The sequence below is a fragment of the Mesoplodon bidens genome, assembly GCF_964165515.1.
Source record: "Mesoplodon bidens genome assembly, chromosome: 3".
Taxonomy (NCBI): domain Eukaryota; kingdom Metazoa; phylum Chordata; class Mammalia; order Artiodactyla; family Ziphiidae; genus Mesoplodon; species Mesoplodon bidens.
In genome coordinates, this window is record NC_138178.1 from 5,184,766 (window position 1) to 5,204,707 (window position 19,942).

The following is a 19,942-nucleotide window of genomic DNA, read 5'->3' on the forward strand; positions in this document are numbered from 1 at the left end:
CGCCTAAGGATTGGTCACCATCAACCAATCAGAGAACTGTGCACGAGCTGATCCCATACCCTGGGACAAACCTCCCTCACCTGGTCCTTACAAAGGCTTTGCTACAATCCTTTGGAGAGTTCTGGGTTTTTGAGCACGAGCTACCTATTCTTGATTCACCCTGCAATAAACCTTTCTCTGCTCCCAGCTCAGACGTTTCAGTATCATTTGGCCTCACTGTGCGTCAGGCATGTGAACTTGCATTTGGTAACTTAAATAGTTCTATGAACAGCATATCCAATCTTGCGGGTATTTTCCAAGCTAAAACAGAATGAACCTCGCTAACAATTAAGCAGGCGTCCTCTGCGTTAGCTCACACCGGATCTCTGGGGCACGTGTGCTGACTTCTGCACTTGTAACTCTGGCACCTTCTCTGGGCGAGAGGCTGATTTATCTCCATCACTCAAGCTAGGGCCCAACACCAGGCACGTGGTACGTGCTCAAGGCTAATGGAAGAAAGGTTTGGACGCTTTAGGCTTCCAAGGGACGGAAAAGCAGCATGCCTGAAAAATAAGTTTTTCTGGATTCTAACCCGTGTTAACTCCTTTGAGGCAAAGGCAGATTTTGCCCCTCTACTGAGCCCCGGATTTTCTTCTTCCCTCTCAAGGCTCCTGAATACACCTTAAAAGGAAGATGGAGCGTAAACCAGGCCAAGGAGTGGCTGCCATTCACTTGGGAGGCCTTGGTGCTTTCTGCCCTTGGTCCACCTGCTAACCTCTGCCAGCCCCGGGCCCCGCGCTGTCCTGTGAAGCCGTGAGCCTGAGCTTTTAGGAGGAGGTGGGGGGGCGGGTACTGAAAAGCGGCGGAACCAAAGGCGAGGGAGCGGCGCTGCCGGGGGGGAAGGAGGAGCCACGGGACCGGCAGGCCTAGCTCCGAGGCGGAAGCGGCGGCGGCGGTGGTGGCGGCGTGGGGATGGAGCCCCTGCGGGTCCTGGAGCTGTACAGCGGCATTGGGGGTATGCACCAGGCGCTGAGAGGTAAGAGGGCACAGGGCGTCTCCTCCCTCGCGCGTTGTTGGTGGTCAGAGTTCGGGCTCCTGGGAGGGGCGGAGCGGCGAGGCACTAGGGGCGGAGACTGCAGGGGAAAGTGTGTGTGTGTGTGTGTGTGTGTGTGTGTGTGCGCGCGCGCGCGCGTGCGGGGGAGTTGCTCGGTTGTCATAGAAACCGTCGGCTCGGCGCCCTAGCCGCCCCTACTGGCGGAGACTCCCTTCCTCCCGCCTCGAGCCTGGTCCGAAGGGCGGGCGGGGCACCTACCAGGACCCAGTTTGTGAGTCCTGATCCTCAAGGCTTGGCTGTAAAGTCAAACCAAAACGGTACCGCCAAAGGGGGAGGGGTGAGCCCCCTGCCCTGTGCCAATCCCCAATTCGGTATGGCTGTCCCCAGCGGCGTGGAAACTCGGTCCTTCATCCTCGAGGAGGTCACAGCGGGGGAGGGGAGGTCGCTGGGCTGGGTTCTGACTGTAAGGGATGAATCTTCAAAGGGATAACTACAGAGCCACGTAGAAGTTAGTGAACACTCAGCAGAACTGTAGGGGAAGCCTGGAGGAAAATCCCGGTCAGTTCTGATCATTGAAAAGAAACATATTGTCTTGTTACTTCATGTCTGGTTACATTTAGGCGCCAGAAGCCCTGAGTTCAAACTTAGTTGCAGTGTGACCTTAACATTTTTGAGCCTGTTTCCTAGTTTTACAACGTGAAAAGTAATCCAGAGATGGAGAATTATGAGGATTAAAGAAAAAGTGGGTAAAACCTTTAATAATGCCTGGTACCTACCTTGTAACCACTCATAATATTATAAAGTATTGTCACGATTTTATGTACCTTTTCCATGTTGAGGTTTTTAGATTTCTTTGGTCCTAAGTTGGAGCTGCAAGGTTTATTTTCAGTGATATTCACTCAAAAATATTTATTGAGCTCCTCTTATGTTCCAGGTACTGTGCTAGGCACTGGAGGTATAAAGTGACAAATAGATTTGGACCGCACATGTTTATTCTTAAATTACTATGACAACCGCAAAACTGAAACTTCCCTGCTTCCTTTTTTTTTAGTACCAAAGATAACAAGAGACCAATACTGTAAGATACGGACAGTATGTAATGAGTTCAGCACATACATTTTCTGAGCATATATATTGAGTTTTGATTCTAGAAGAGGTTAGTGATTATTAAATTTTTATTGTCTACCAATTATTTGATGGCCCTCTATGTTCAGTTCGCATACCAAAATTTACCAGCAGGAAAACAAAACAAAACTTTAACATTATTTGCTCTCTTAGGTAATTTTCTAGGATTGTATAATGTCAGCATTTTCTCCATATCTTGAAACCCCTTGATGAACATGATTTTAACGGTTACGTAGTGCTTTATCACAAGCTATAATTCAGCTACTCCTTAAGTGTTGAATGTTAGATATTTCCCCCCATTTTTTTTGCAAGTATGAATGTGCAGCAATTAATTATTCAGCATAAACCTTGATTTTTCTCTTTAGTGTGTTTTCTAGAAGTCAAATTAATTAATAAAAGACTGTGTGCTAGGTACTAACTCAAAAATTATGAGAATTTTTAAAGACTTTTGATAACGTAGCAAATTGCTTCTCAGAGGTTTCTGAGTGCCTCCTCAAACTACATATTCCTCAGGGTTTGTATTATCCATTTTTAACCTTTGTGAATTTCATAGGGGCAATTGTGTAATTTTAATCTGCATCTTTTGGGGAGCTAATGAAATAGGTAGATACTTTCCCTCGTACTGGCCAATGCAACCTGAATTTGTACACATATTTCTAGTACTACTGCTACCTTCCCGAATCTCAGCTGTATCATCTTTCACTTAAATGATTAAAACTAGTTTCCCAGCTGCTCCCCAGCTTCCTTCCCAGCTGCTTCCACTCTGCTTTCCTCCTCCATCCTTTCTCCACCTAGCAACAAAGTGATCTCTTACCCAGTAAACTGGATCGTGTCACTCTGCTTCAGTGGTTTCCCTCTGAGGTTCCAATCACAGCCCCCTCTTCTTAGTAGGCCTGTGAGATCTGGCTTCTGTCCACCTCTTCAACCTGATCTCTCCCCTGCTTCTCTTTTCCAGGCTTGCAGGTCTTCTTTCTCTGTGTTTCTCAAACTCTCAACGTTCCCGTTATGTTCTGGCCTTGGCTTTTGCTGTTGTCTCCACCCGGAGGGCTTTAACCGTAAACTTTGCCCCTGCACCTGCATCTCACCTTCCATGGCTTCGTTCAGAGGAGCCTGCCTGGACTGACCCTGTGACCCAGAGTAGCCTCCCTGCAGCCTCTCTACCTGGACGCTCTCTCATCCTTTGGTTTGAGGTCTACGTACGTATTAGGAATATTGCGTCTTAATCACCCCGCACGCTTCTCTTCCAATGTTCATCTATTTATTTATTTATTTATTTTGGGGGGTTACGCGGGCCTGTCACTGTTGGGCCCTCTCCCGCTGCGGAGCACAGTCTCCGGACACACAGGCTCAGCGGCCATGGCTCACGGGCCCAGCCGCTCCGTGGCATGTGGGATCTTCCCAGACCGGGGCAAGAACCCGCATCCCCTGCATCGGCAGGCGGACTCTCAACCACTGCGCCACCAGGGAAGCCCCAATGTTCATTTATTTGATGTGCCAAAGTTTAAAATTTTTCTGTAATAAAATGCATTGCTGTTTTCCATGGGTTTTTTTATATAGTAATACAAACTAGTAACAATGCCGATGAACTGCAACAATTATGTCAGGCCCCGTTTTAAGTATGTAATAAGCTAGTTAATGGTAGAGCCAGTATTATAATGTAGGTCTCTCTCTTTTTTTTTTTAATTAAAAAAAGTTTTTTAATTTTTTGCCCACGTGGCATGTGGGATCTTAGTTGAAGCCAGAGTCTTAACCACTGGACCACCAGGGAAGTCCCTGTAACCTAGGTCTCTTAACCCGACCTCTTAACCATGCTATCTATGTTAACATTTTTCTAGTTAGATCCACTAATTGAATCTATATCTTAAATAATAAGAAGCAGCCAACAGGAATAATACTGAATTTAAACTTTGGCAAATTTCTAGATAAGGTTTATGACTGAGTTTTTTCTGCAGTAAAAGATACATAACAAACTGTGCCATTTTAACCATTTTAAAGTGTATTCGGTAGCTTAAGTACTACATTCACATTGTTGTACAATCATCACTATTGTCTATTTCCAGAACTTTTTCATCACCCCAAACGGAAACTCTATACTCTAAATAACAGCTCCCCATCTCCTCTCCCCCAGCCCCCGGTAACCACTATTCTTCTTTGTCTCTACTAATTTGTCTTTACTGGGTACCTTATATAAGTGCAATTATACAATATTTGTCCTTTTGTGTCTGGCTCATTTCACTTAGTGTGATGTTTCCAAGGTTCATCCATGTTGTCGTATGTATCAGTACTTCATTCCTGTTTATGGTTGAATAATTTTCCCTTATATGCATATACCATATTTTGCTTATCCATTCATCTGTTGATGGGCCCATGGGTTGTTTCCACCCGTTGGCTATTATGAATAATACTGCTGTGAACATTGGTTTATATGTATGTATCTGAGTCCCTGATTTTAGTTCTTTTGAATACATACCGAGGAGTAGAATTGTTGGATCATATGGTAACTCTGCGTTTAACTTTTTGAAGAACCACTAAATTGTCTTCTTCAGTGGCTGCACAATTTTATATTCCCAAGGGCAATGTATGACGGTTCCAATTCCTTTATTTCCACATTCTTGACTTGTTATTCCCTGTTTCTAATTTTTTTTGGTAATAGTGATCCTAATGGGTGTGAAAAAATGTCCCATTGTGTTTTTTTTTTTTTTTTTTTTTGTGGTACGCGGGCCTCTCAGTGTTGTGGCCTCTCCCGTTGCGGAGCACAGGCTCCGGACGCGCAGGCTCAGCGGCCATGACTCACGGGCCCAGCCGCTCTGCGGCATGTGGGATCCTCCCGGACCGGGGCACGAACCCGTGTCCCCTGCATCGGCAGACGGACTCTCAACCACTGCGCCACCAGGGAGCCCCCCCATTATGGTTTTGATTTCCATTTTCCCTAATAACTAAGGAAGTTGAACATTTTTTCATGTGCTTATTTGCCATTTGTGTATCTTCTTTGGAGAAATGTCTAAGTCCTTTGCTCATTTTGGAATTGGGTCTTTTTTATTGTTCTGTTGTATGAGTTCTGTATGTATTCTGGATATTGATCTTTTATGAGGTATATGATTTATAAATATTTTCTCTCACATAACTGAATTCTAGTAGTTATAAAAGGTATATTTAATTTCTTTGGCAGCATGACAGATTTTCTTCAAACCCAATGGACATTTTAATACATAAATAAACATTTTTCATCCTTAGCTTTATATGCAATATGCTATTTGTATTGTTGCAGTAACTACATAGATGCTTCTGTATCTACTAAGTTTCTTTTAACTTTATTTTATATCTGCATGTCCATATGTTAACTTAGTTCTCGTCCTGTGGTATTTTTCTTTGTCCCTGCACCACCTCTAGCACAGAAGCACACTTGTGACAGGTTCTCTGTAGTAGACTATTGAGTTTATTATTGAATTGGTATTCACTCTACCGTCACGTTGGTAAAACCATAGTTTGCTTAGTCCACATTTTTGTATGATACATAATTCATAGTTGCAAACCACAGAATCCACTCTCTAGCTAACATCAGCAGAAAAGAAAAATTTAAAGGGCATTTGGAAGCCCACAGAATTTACAGGACACCCAACAAACAAGGTCAAGAGAATGGGGGCACCACTCGAACCACATTCCGGGCACCGGCCCCACGAGTCCTCATGCTGACGTCACGGCTTCCACCAGCAATGCTGGGGACTGGAGGTGAGAAGTGCGGTCACACGTTTGCCCTGAAGGGGGCATCTTTACCACCTCTCTTACCAAAAAAGATGAGTTTTCTCATTTGCTTTCTAGCTTTGCTATCTCTGAATTGAAGTCATGTGAGAATGCAGTTGGTTGGTGGCCATTAGATCCCATTTCCAGACTAAGGAAGCTGGGAGAGTGAGTTCTGGCTTCAGTTTTTGGAAGAAGGGACTCGTAAAGTGGCAAAATTTTGAACAACAGGAAACGTAGGCAAAGATTCTAGATGGCCACAAGCATAGTAAATGTCATTGCATTGTTTAATACATATTTGCCCCTGTACAGGAACCACTTATTACCACTTTGATATTATTTATGCCTGCATAGCCTGTAGAGTTTTGGCTAGAGAATCTTCCAAGTGAAAACATTTTTCAGAAAGTAGTGGAAGTAGTAGTTTCATGAGTTAAATAGCAGTGGAACCTGCAAGGACACCTGCAAATATGAATGGCTAGCAAATAAGAATCTGCTTTTCTCATAAAATATATCAGAGAAAGAGTAAAATGTGGTTTAAGGTGGTGAATAAAGGAAAGCTCTAGCTGATTACTATTATATATCTAGTCAACTATTGGGACAGCCTTAAAAGCAAAACATCTTGCCCTCCCAAATAATTTTGAAAGGTCTTTCAAGATGTTGGTTTTGAGTTTTAGCCACATAATACTTATTCATATTTAGTAAGAATTACCCAGCCTTAATATTTTCGTTAAAAGGATAGGCCTGTCATAGTTATTCATTTTCTGAATCTCTTTTGTCTTTATTTCTCAATGACTTATATTCCAACTTGGGATTCTACCAAACTGCTTTGTGATTTGGTGTGCTTATAACTGCATGGGATAAGTACATTAGGATTAGATGTAGATCTGAATGTCACCAGGGGTAGTTTTGAAACACCAGTTGTAAGGGGCTGAAATCTGAACTGCTTAACTTTTTTTCTCTTACATTTATCCTTTGAGGTTGTAAAAATGTCCTGTTTATGCCTGTTTTCCCACAGTTATCCTTGTATCACTTATTGTCAGATTTAAAGTAAAGCAAGGCAAAAATGTGTCCCGTTTAAAAATATGTATCATTTGTTGTTTGGTATCTATGGGAGTTATTAGATTGTTTTTCCTCTGGACTTGAAATACAAGGAAGAAATATGTAGAATGATTTTTTTGTATTCCAAGAGGAGCATCCCAACTTCCCATTGGATGACAGAATTACCTTTCTTTTGTGTGATGAAAAATGAATGCACACTTCACTGCAGAGTATTTATTACAGTAAGTCCCCTACCTACAAACCTGCAAAGGTGCAAGCTTGCGTTCACATGTCCAGTCAGGTAAGTTAGTTCACGTCTCTGGCGTCCATTGTCACGTGTGTGCATCCTCTACAAGTGGTTGTGCTTTTGTGTACTTTACTGTACAGTACTGTATAGAGTACAGTAGTGCAGTATGTTTATTTCGAGCCCAGGATGTCTGGAAGCAAGCGTGGAAGCAAGCATAAAAGCAGCGGTGTTGTAGCTGGTACCGCTAAGAAGCGCCAAGCGATAACAGTGGAAACTGTACTGTAAGATTAAAAATGTTTTCTTTATTTTTTGTGTTTGTTTGTTATGTATTATTTGTGTGAAAAGTATTATAAACCTATTACAGTACGGTACCATATGGCCGATTGTGTTAGGTGGGTACGTAGGCTAACTTTGCTGGACTTATTAACAAATTAGACTTACGAATGTGCTCTCGGAATGGAACTCGTTCGTATGTAGGGGATTTACGGTACTGTATTCCACACATCAAATTACTTCTCCCATGTTAATGAATAGATGACCAATTTACTCTGTGTTAGGACCTATCTATTGGGTTTTTTTAGGGAGCTCAATAAATAGTACCCCTCTTCTTAATTCTGAACAAAGAGAGAAACAAAACAGAAGAGTAAGGCAAATAGGAAATCAAAATCTATATGATTTTTATTACGAAAAAAGGCTGAGTTGGAGCATGTAGCTTAGTGAGAAGGCCAAGTGGGTCAGCTCATGTTCAACCAGAGGAGTCGGCAGCTTACCTTCCGGGCACAGCTGGAGAAGCAAGCAGAATGTGTGTTCCCTGTGGGTAGCGCATTCCCAAGAGGAGGGGGGTGCTGAGCAGCCCTGGCCAGTTCATTCTTCCCAAATCAGCCAGTTAGAGAAGTCAACTAAGAAGTCCACTGAAGAGAGCAAAAGGATAGGATAGGGGAGGAGTTTAGAATGAATAGAAACCACTCACTTGGAAGAAACAGCAGTAAATGCCTCCCATTTTACATTAACTTTGCCAACTGCTTTTAGGAATCCTTCAGGCATTATAGTTTTTAAAAATTTTGCAAATCATTTGATACTTAAACTCTTTCTGACAATCATTTGGTAGTGTCCAGTAATTTGAAATAGGATGCCTTGTTTTTACAGCAGCTTGGTCTTAAGTCATTGTTATTTAGCTCCATGGGAGAGTAACAGTGGACAGTGTTTATGTAGGAGAGGCTCAAGGAAAAAGATCTCTTACTAGGAGCACAGTTCTGTTGTCAGAAGGACTTCCTCCTAGCTGTGTGGCCTTGGGGAAAGATGGAACTTTCTGTGCCTCAGTGTCCTGTTCTATAAAAGAGGCTAATAATAACACCTACTTCAAAGGGGAATTGTGAAGATTATGAATTAATAAAAATAAAGCAGTACCTAGTGCTTGGAACATAGTAAGTGCTCAGTAAATATGGGCAACTATTATCAAAAATGATAAAATTATAGAAAGTTATTATATGTTGTTACAAATGGCCTTCAGAAGAAACTGATTATTAAATATTTGAAGTTGTCAAAGAGCTTTCAGACTAGATTTGAATTATACAGGAATAAGTTGGTGAAGGAAAGAATTGTTTACAGCTACTATAGATGATATGGAATGAAAATGAAGCGTAAAAGAGAAGGGCACTGAAGAGGGTGGACTATTCCGTTTTGCCCTGCTGACTCCCTAGAAAGCTTACCTTCTCTACTAGAGAACAGGTTTCCTAGCCTGGATCCACTTCATGTTCATTTTCGTGGCATCTGTCCCGTGTTTTCTGAAATACTCCGTGTGTTTCTCTGAGTGATAAAATTAATGTCTGCCACATACTAGCTGTCTAAATATTGGAAAATTATTCAACTTTCTGGGCCCAGGTACCCTGTATGTGAGATGGATATAATACCTCCTCATAGGGTATTATGAATGTAAAATGAAACAGTTGATGAATGAAAAATAATGTGGGTACTCAGTAAATCTTAGTTCCTTTTCTTATTCCCACATTAATTCTCTTAGTTGTGTTGGATTCCCTTATTGATAAAATTGGGATAACAATACTAACTTTATAGGCTTGTTAGGATTTAATGAAACAATGTATACATAGAGCTAGTATAGTTTCTGGTACATAATATATAAATAGTACTGATGATGTTACTTAGGAAGTTGAACATTTTCATATGCTTGTTATTTGTATAAATTTTGTGGCTTGTTTATGTTTCCATTGGTATATTCTTTTTTATAATTGGCATTTGTGGTTCACTTTTGTTATGATATTTTTACCAAGCAGGATTTTGAAGGATGATTGGGAGTTTTCCAGAGAGTAAAAAAGGGAAAGTATGTACCAGACAAAAGGAGAATTCTGTACAGACACACAGGCATGAAATAACATGGTCTATGTGGATACATACAAGTATTAAGATATTATTGCAATATAAATGCTCCAAGACTGTAGAAGGTGTTTACAAGTTACCAAATCATGGAATGCCGTGTATAACCTGATAAAGTGCTTGGATTTTTATCTTCTAAGTCTGATTAGTGAAGGAAGGTTGATGAACCTGTTGGGGTTATGTTCTAGAAATTTTACCCTATGACCGCAGGAGGGGTGAGGAGATTAGAGGCAAGGTGGTCAGTTAGGAGGTGATTGTTGAGAGATGATGAATGTAGGCAGAGCCAATAAATGGAGAAGACTTTTACTCACAAGATATACAGGATCTGAAAGGCAGCAAAACCTGGTAGTGTTTGGGATGTCAGGTACCCAGATTTCTGACTTGGATGATTTAACAGATGGTACAGTCAACGTAGGGGAGAAATAATAGGCTCCATTTTAGAGTTACAGAGTTTGAGTTTTCCTTGGGACCCATGGAAATTGTGCATTTTGGGCTGAGGGAGAGAGGACTGGAGATGGGGATTTATTTCTCTCTCTATGCGAGTGTACAGAGAAGAGGACCAACAAGATGGAACACCGAGGGTGATGTTTTTTTGTGGCTAGGTAGATAAATACAGTAAGTCCCCTACATACGAACGAGTTCAGTTCCTAGAGCATGTTCGTAAGTCCGACAAAGTTAGCCTAGGTACCCACCTAACACAATCGGCTATATAGTACTGTAATAGGTTTATAACACTTTTCACACAAATAATACATAGAGAACAAACACAAAAGATAAAGAAAACATTTTTAATCTTACAGTACAGTTTCCATTGTTATCGCTTGGCGCTTCCTAGCAGTACCAGCTACATCACCTCTGCTTTTACGCTTGCTTCTGGACATCTTGGGCTTGAAATAAAGATACTGTACTACTGTACTCTATGCAGTACTGTACAGTAAAGTACACAAAAGCACAACCACTTATAGAAGATGCACTCACGTGACAGTGTACGCCAGACACGTGAACTAACTTATGTGATTGGACATGCGAATGCACATTCACATGTTTGAAAGTTCGCAACTTGAGGATTTGTATGTAGGGGGCTTACTGTAGTATTCAAGGAGAGAAACTGAGCAGGAAAATTAGAGAGCAAGAAGTAGAACCAAGAGAACATTGTGCCATGAAAATAGAGAGGAGGGGATCTCAAGGACTGATCGGATAATACAAGCCAAGTGAAATAAGGATTAAAATGAGTTCTTGGATTAGTTGCCACTTCCTGGCTGATATCCTATGCAACAGTCTTCTGAGGAATTAATCGGTGTGCCTTGGTGGTTAAGTAAGTTCAGAAAACTTCACATGACTTTGGCCCTTGAATCATTCTCAGGATGCATTAATGTATCCCAGATGTTGAGAAGCCCTGCAAAAAAGACACTGCTTGGCTTAAAACAGCACTTTCTCATGCATATGAGCAGGGTACGCTTTTTTTTTTTTTTAGCGAGAGAGGGGAGCACAGTTAGCATCCTGTGTAATAGCGTTCCTCAGCTGTCTTGGGAAATGCCTGATGGGCAACAAAAGGACACCAATGGAGCTGTGGGGGGAGGTGCCGGCAGGCAGCAAGCTGATGTGTGAGGAGGGCTAGGGCTGTCTGATTATATCGACAGCTTTGACTAAGTCTAAAGTAAGCTTCTCTGTAGTTTTTCTGCGCGGCGGGATTTGTTAGTGTTCCCGTTATCCCTGTTTTGTTCTAAAGATGTGCAAAACTGAGCTCCTGTTCTCCTGACTCCTCCCAAACGTGCTCCCCTTGCGGCCTTCCTCATCCCAGCGACAGACGTCCCCCTTCTTCCAGGGGCCCAGCCCTAGGTCTTGGAGTCATCTCTGTGTCTTCTCCTTCACTCACATCAGCGAATGCCATAGGCTCTACCTTCAAGCCGTATTTATAATTCCATCCTTTCTCTCCATCTTCACCTCTGCCACCTCATCTCTGTCCTGTTTCATCGGTCTCCTGGGCCCTGAGCTGCGTGTTCAGTGTCGCCCCCGATGCTCCTGCTCTTGCTTCATCCCGTAACACTGCCAGGGGGTCGGGGCTTGGCTCTCGCCCTCAGGATGCTCACTTTCTGTGCGGTGTCTGCACTCAGATGAAGCACCAGGCTGTGGACCTGGGGTCTAGGTGCTCCAGCAGCTGTCTGGAGGGTTTGGATACCATGACTTCTAAGTGGAGAGGAAGGGAGAGCCATACGTGTGAAACAATAGGGGGAAACACACACACACACACACACACACACACACACACACACACACACACACACACACACACACACACACACACACACACACACACACACACACACACACACACACACACACACACACACACACACACACACACACACACACACACACACACACACACACACACACACACACACACACACCTCGTTCCTAAAACCCTTGTAATTTCCTAAGTGATGAGAGCACTAGGGGCATCTTTTGTTCTAATATTTGGTCTTTGACTCTGGTTCCTGACACAGAGCTCCTAAATCTCTTAGAATTCCCTGGGTGACAGGAATGTCTTTTGTACTAATGAGATGGCTCTTGTTGGGCTCCTGGATGGCTTCAGAATGGGAACTGGTCACCAGAAAGATCAAGTGATAATTAGAAGCTTGGAACTTTCAGTCCTACCCCCATCCTCTGGGAAAGAGAACGGGGCTGGAGATGATCAATGACTGATCATCTTTACATGATAAAGCTTCCATAAAAATCCTAAATGTATAGGGTTTGTAGACTTCTGGGTTGGTGAAGGTATCCATGTGCTGGGAGGCCTGTGCACTCCAATCCGTGAGAACAGAAGCTCCTGCACTCGGGACCCTTCCAGAACTTGCCCTACGTATCTCTTCATCTGGCTGTTTATCACCCGTATCCTTTAAAATATCCTTTATTATATAATAAACTGGTAAACGTTAAGTAAGTGTTTCCCTGAGTTTTGTGAGATGTTCTAGAAATGATCAAATCCAAGGAATGGGGTCATGGGAACCTCTGATTTGCAGTTAAGTTGGATAGAAGTTGTGGTTAACCGGGGCATTTCCTATTTGAAACTGGTGTCTGAAGTTGGGGCGGTCTTGTGGGGCTGAGCCCGGAACTGGTGGGGTCTGAAGCTATCTTCAGGCAGATACTGTCAGAATTGACTTGAGCTGTGGGCATCCAGCTGGTGTCAGAGAACTGCTTCGTGTAGGGAAAAAACTCACATCTTGTGTCAGAAGTGTTGTGAGTGTGGTCGGAGTGTGCGACTAGAGGGGACACAGGAGTACTGTTCCTGGACCACAAAGAGAAAGGCTGAGGGAGGGCTCAGCAGAGGCACCGCCTCCCCTTCCTCCCCCACCTGTGTCCCCGCCCGAGTGCAGATGGGCGCATGGGAAGTGCTGCTCAGACCACGTTGCGTCTTCACTGCAGGGCTTCTGTCCCCTGTGATGCGTCTCTCCCCCAGGACAGCCTGTCTTACCCAGGCCTTCTGAGAGCGCAGTTGGCGGGGCTTTCTTGTGAAGCTGTGACTGATTTAGTAAAGCACTGCCTTTTGTTTGCTTTCCCTCCTTCCCTTCCTCACTACCTTCACTTTTGCTACTTTGGGGTTTTACCTCCCAGAAAAAGCATTTGAAGCCAAACTTTGCCCTGGGTTCTTTTTCAGGAAACCTGACAATTATTGCAATCGCCTTTTTACTGGTCTCCTTGCTTCTGCTCTATCACCTCTAGTTTATTTTCAACACAGTGGTCAGCGTGATCCTTCAGAAATATGTCCACAGAAGTCACTCCTCTGATTAAAACTTCTGAGAGGTGTCTCATTTCACTCAGTAAAAGTCAGAGTCCTTAACCCACAGGCCTCCTTGATCGGGAACCAGCCCCGTTCTCTTTGCCCGCATCCCCTGCGCCTCTCCCCGCTCACTCCATTGCAGGCTTGCCCGCCGGCTGAGTCAGTCTGAGCTGCTCTAACAGAGTACCAGAGACTGGGTGGTTCATAAACAATGGAAATTAATTTCTCACGGTTCTGAAGGCTGGGAAGTTGAAGATCTTGGTGGCAGCATGGTTGAATTCTGGTGAGGGCCCTCTTCCAGGTTGCAGAGTGCCACCTTCTCATCATGTCCTCACTTGGTGGGGAACAGAGGGGAAGCGAGCTCTCTCATGACTTTTTAAGGGCACTAATCCTGTTCGTGAGGGCTCCACCCTCATTCACCTACTCCTAATTCTGACGACCTCCCAAAGGCCCCATCTCCTAATACCATCACATTGGGAGGTAAAGTTTCAACACATGGATTTTCAGGGGACATAAACATTCAGTCCCTAATACCAGTCTCTTTGCTATTTCTCCTACAATACAAGCATGCTCCCATCTCTGGACCTTTGCAATATCTCTTCCTTCTGTTCTAGAAAGTTCTCTCATATCTGCCAGACCTGCTCCCTCGTTTTCTTCAGGTTGCTGCTAGTGAGACATTTTCTAACCAACATATATAAAAATTGAACCAGTTCCTTCTCCCACACTGTCTGGCTTAACTCTGCTTAATTTTTTCCCATAGTACTTTCCATTGTTAGGCATAATACATACTTACATACTTATTTATTTGTTGTTTGCTCCCGCACTAGAATATAAGTTCCATAGTAGGATAGATTTAGTCTAGAACATCACTTATGCATATTTGTTGAATGAATGAATAAATGAACAGGGGCCATGTTTGCTATGAAATATGTATAGCTTGAAGTAGACACCATTATACTGTGACAAGCTTAAGCTTAGTTATTAAGTCTGAATCATAAAGGTCTCTCTCTTTTTTTTTTTGGATGAGCTAAGTCAGCATTTCCCAAAGTTGGTCCATGGGTAGTGTTTTGAGGGATAATAGGTGTTATGCAGGACACAGAACAAATGTATGTGTGTGTGTGTGTGTGTGTGTGTGTGTGTGTGTTGGAGAGTGGCCAAACAAGTAGAATCATGAAAGGTTTTTGTATGCATGATTATATGTGAAATTTTAATAGATAATAGAGATTTTTTTCTGTACCACATGATAAAACATTTCTCATAATAATCACGTCTATTGAGAATAAGTTGGTTTTAACTCAATGTAGAATTTTAATCGTGTATTAATAATGAGATATGGTGAAAATAATGAAGTTCAAGTGTTTTATTTTTATCCTTTTATTCCTGTCAAGAAATGTTACCTCTTTGTATGGAAAGTTGACAGGAAATATTACCTCTTTTTATGCAAAGTTGAAAGGAAGAGTATTAAAGGAAAGTTGAAAGGAAGAGGTTGATTTGTATGACAGCAAATCTATAAGTGATTACAGAATGATTATTATCATAAAGGTGTATGAGTTTAATGTTACATGTAGAATTTGGTATTTGTTGGTGTCTAGAGCCTTCTTAGGATTTCTGTTGGCTTTTTGCTTTGCCCTTGGAAAATTATCAGGAATATTTCTAAAACGTGCTCTTCAGAAATAGTGCCAATCAGCTTTCATCCTGCCTAAAAGCTAAAAAAAACCCCAACAGCATACATCTCAGTTTTGGAAAATAGGTAGATTGTATGTTGAGATTTTAAAAATACTATAAATACCATTAGTTTACCTGGATCAATAGTTGCTTTTACTTTTATCCACTAGTTATTTTCATTCTGGGACTTTTAATTACCACAAACCTAGCAAAAAACCTTGGACTAAAGTAAAACAACTCTAGGGCTTCCCTGGTGGTGCAGTGGTTGAGAGTCTGCCTGCCAATGCAGGGGACACGGATTCGTGCCCCGGTCCGGGAAGATCCCACATGCTGCAGGGCGGCTGGGCCCGTGAGCCATGGCTGCTGAGCCTGCGCGTCCGGAGCCTGTGCGTCCGGAGCCTGTGCTCCGCAATGGGAGAGGCCACAAAAGTGAGAGGCCTGCGTACCGCAAAAAAAAAAAAAAAGTAAAACAACTCTATTAGAGAGTTAATCATAATAGTTCTGCAGCATCTATTAATGATTTTTGTTCAAACTTAATAGCGAATTTAATAATCCCTTTGTACTCAGTGAATGAGACTTAATTTAAGCAACAAATGCCAGAGCCTTTTAGCACATAAACGACCCTCATAGACTATGGCATGTTCCTTAATTATAGGTGAATTTCGGTCCAAAAAGAATCCGTAATTCAAAGGCTTTACAGTTACACAATTCTAGTTAGAAGTACTTCGAGCTTTAATAGATCAAATAAGAGATACTAAATAAGTAATTTTATCTTATTTAAATTTTTTCCCTAAAATCCCTGAGATTCAGATGGTAATAAAGTTCCAGAGTAATTTCTCTGTTTCTTCAGAAGGCATTTTATTTTTGTGACCTCATTTTACTTTTGTGGTTATTATTTGCTGAGTTGATTGTTAAAAAAAAATGTTTGTTGATTTTTGCTTACTACTGATCATTTATCTCTGCTTTACTCTCCATCCAATGAGATTTCCTTCAGTTAATTTTGAACTGTCAGAATGTGGTGACCATGCTTGAGGGGAAAAGATGTGAATCTATAATTTTACAGATTTTTTTGTGGGTTGGCATTTCAGTATTTGGCTAGGGAAACATACTTAAAATTCAGAGGTCTGTTTCTAATACAAGATTCTTTTGCATTTCTCCCATGATTGTAACATCAAAGGGCTTGTGATTTCATTATTTAAAATAAAAACAAAACCAAAACCCAAACGTATATACATATGCCCTGAAGACATATTTGTCATAAGTTCTTCAATGCAATGTATTCATTTTTCCCCCAAAAGTTATAGTACTCCAAAAAGAGGATATGGCCTTATATTTTAATTCTCATGAAGGATCTTCATATTCCTCAACTACTGTATTTTTTTTTTTTTTTTTTTTTTTTGCGGTATGCGGGCCTCTCACTGTTGTGGCCTCTCCCGTTGCGGAGCACAGGCTCCGGACGCGCAGGCTCAGCGGCCACGGCTCACGGGCCCAGCCGCTCCGCGGCATATGGGATCCTCCCAGACCAGGGCACGAACCCGTGTCCCCTGCATCGGCAGGCGGACTCTCAACCACTGCGCCACCAGGGAGGCCCTCAACTACTGTATTTTGAACAGCAAAGTAATAAAATGCTGCTTGGATAAGTTACATTAGCCTGAAAAAACTTAATACCAGTTTAGGATGCTTGTTGAGGCCACTTGATGGAGTTGATGAAAAATCATACAGCTGAATTTAGAGATAATTTTTGGGATGATGACCTTACCATTACAGGTATTAGATATCATTGTAAACAAACCTTCTAGAAATTACATTACAAAGCAATACAGTACAGGGTTACTTTGTGGAGATCACAAATAGCTAATGGGTATTTGTGGTTGGCATAAATTTCCAGTGACATTATCATGCATGAATTCAAAAAATGCTAGATCTTAAGTCACTCTGAACAAAAGTTGATGTGCTTTTGAAAACTGTGTTAGATAACTTGAAAAGTGGCTTTATGGATGATAAAGACCATGATTTCAAAGATGCATATAGAATAAAATTGTTTCATGAAATTTGAGTGGAAAAAGTAATATTTCTAAATGAACATAATAAGACTGTTATTTAAAATATGTTTATATAACGAAATTAATAAATTATGTAATATGAAGTCATTTCCTTTCATTGTCTATATAATGGAAATGGCTGTACATCTAATTTTGGATATTCTCAAGTGGAAAATGGGCAACTGGCTTTTATGCTAGTTGTCTTATATTTGGGCATGTATGTACAGTATGTGTGTGTGTGTAATGTGGATGAGTGTGGACACAGAAATAGGTCGGGGAGGATGCCCATTGTCCTGCTCTCAGCATGAGCTCCCGGGAGTGGAGTGGGGGTGGTGGTCTTGCTGTCCTACGAGCACCGAGAACACTCCTGTTTCAGTGCCGTTGCGCTTGCCGCTCCTTGCCTGGGATGCTGCTCCCCACACAGACTCACGCCTAGTCCTTCGTGTTTACTCTAATGGCATCTTCCCAGGGCTTCCCTGGCCAGCATCCAACACTGCACCCTCTGCCCTGCCTCCCCGCACCCCTTTCTGTTTGACTTTTACCCTCAGCACTAATTACTGCCCGTCGTACTATCTGTTTTACTTGTTTACGTTTTGAATTGCCTCTCCTTCTAAAACGCAAGCTCTATAAGGCTGGGATGTTTTGTGTCGGAATTGTGTTTTGTGTGTGTAAGGATTTGTTTGTTTTGTTCTGTTTTGTTCACTGTTGTATCCCTGGCATCAAGAATAGTGCTTGCACAGAGCAGATGCTCAATTAATATTTGTTGAATGAGTGAATAAGTTATAGGGTATGAGCATTTTAAAGATTGATGATATTGTCAAGTTCCTTTTTAAAAGGACATACCAGTTAAATCTCATAGTGTTTGTGTGACCATAAATATGCCAATATAGTAAAGACTATAGAATTTACTAGGTGAAATTGTTATTTTAATTTTTTGATTACTAGTGAAGTTGATTATTTTAAAAATATCATTTTTGGGGACTTCCCTGGTGGTCTGGTGGTTAAGACTCTGGGCTCCCAATGGAGGGGGCACGGGTTCGACCCCTGGTCGGGGAACTAAGATCCCACATGCCACATGGTATGGCCCCCCCCAAAAAAATCATTTTTTTGTGTTTTTGTTTTTGTTTTTGTTTTTGGCGGTATGTGGGCCTCTCACCGCTGCAGCCTCTCCCATTGCGGAGCACAGGCTCCGGACGCACAGGCTAAGCAGCCATGGCTCACGGGCCCAGCCGCTCCGCGGCATGTGGGATCTTCCCGGACCGGGGCACGAACCCGTGGCCCCTGCATTGGCAGGCAGACTCTCAACCACCGTGCCACCAGGGAAGCCCAAAAAATCATTTTTAAATTTAGTGCTCTTTTTATGTTTTACTGTATCTATAATACATTTATTAAACATTGGGAAATACTGAAAACGTACTCATTCATTCAGGACATAATTATTGACTGGTTTCTGTGTCGGTTACTGTGCTGTGTGATGGGGATACATATAGACATGCCGTATTCTTTCCTCCAGAGATTATGGTCTGCGCAAGTACTGATGCTACACAAATGAAGAAGAAAATTTAAAAATAAAAATCATATGTGATGTTCATGCAGGGATAAACCCTGCTGAGGATTTAGATGATATGTTTTCAGTCTGCATTCTGCATGTGTCCAGGAACATTAAATTATAGCTTTCTTTTCTCACTTAGAATATCTTGAATTTTTCCTTGCCATTAAATGTATTTTTGTAAACTTGGTTTTTAATGGTTGTGTGACATTCCATTTTATGGAATTTCCACAATTAGGTTGCTTGTAATTTTCACTATTATAAATAAAATAACATTTATACTTTATGTGAATCTTTTCTCTACATCTCTGTATTGCCTTATATATTAGTTTTCTATTGCTGCTATAACAATTTACCATAAACTTAGTGGCTTAAAGCAACACAAATATATTATCTTACAGTTCTGGAGGTCAGATGTCTTAAAATCAAGGTGTCGCCAGGGCTGGTTCCTTCTGGAGGCCATAGGAGAGAATCTGTTTCCTGGCCTTCTCCAGTGTCTTTAGGTCACCCTACAGGTGGCTTATGACCCCTTCCTGCATCTTCAAAGCCAGAAGTGTAGCATCTTCGAATCTTTCTCTCTGACCTCTGCTTCCCTCATCACATCTCCTTCTCTGACTCTAACCCTCCTCCATCCTTCTTGTGATTACATTGGGCCTATCATCTTAAGCCAGGATAATCTCCTCTTTTTAATAAGATCCTTAGTCATATCTGCAAAGTCCCCATTGCCATGTAAGGTAACATTTCCCAGACTTCAGGGATTAGGATGTGGACATCTTTGAGGGGTCAATATTCTGCCTGCCATATCTTAGGATATGTGCCCAAAGATAAAATTGGTAAGTCCAAAGCAATTTTTAACACTTTGGATACATACTGTCAAACTACTCCTAAAACACTGAATCCTCAATTGATGTTCATATCTGTAGTGAGAATTCCTATCACACCTGGTTTTTCTTAGCATTTGATATTCTTACTTTTGATAATAATAATAGCAGATGTTTACTTAGTGATTACTATATGGCCAGCACAGATGTAAGAGCTTCATAGGTATTAATTAATTTAATCCTCAGAAGACTGTGACGTAGGTACTTTATTATCTCTGTTTTACAGGTAAAGACACTGAGGCATAAGGAGGTCAAGGAACTTGTCTAAGTCACACAGTTGGAAATGGTGGGGCTAAAACTCAAACACAGGCAGAGAAAGAGCTAACTAGTTAGATATCCATATTCTAAATCGTTCTTTCTCGGGACACGTGAACAGACGAACACGTGTGTGCACACACACACACACACTTTGAGTAAAAGATCTCTGTGGGGTGTGCCTGTGACAGCCTTGA

At 41.9% G+C, this 19,942-nt stretch overlaps 1 protein-coding gene across 4 annotated transcripts in view; it reads left to right on the forward strand.

Moving 5' to 3' along the window:
• The first annotated feature begins 921 nt into the window (after positions 1–921).
• Positions 922–19,942, forward strand: part of TRDMT1 (tRNA aspartic acid methyltransferase 1) — a 64,582-nt gene continuing 45,561 nt past the window's right edge. The window contains exon 1 of one of the 4 annotated variants that reach the window (XM_081226973.1): positions 922–1,015. In XM_081226973.1, coding sequence (XP_081083099.1) covers positions 952–1,015 — 64 coding nt within the window. In that variant the 5' untranslated portion in view covers positions 922–951. Of the gene's footprint in view, positions 1,016–1,281; positions 1,305–1,559; positions 1,592–19,942 lie in introns of those variants that run through there. The other 3 variants (XM_081226974.1, XM_081226975.1, XM_081226976.1) reach the window with 3 other exon arrangements.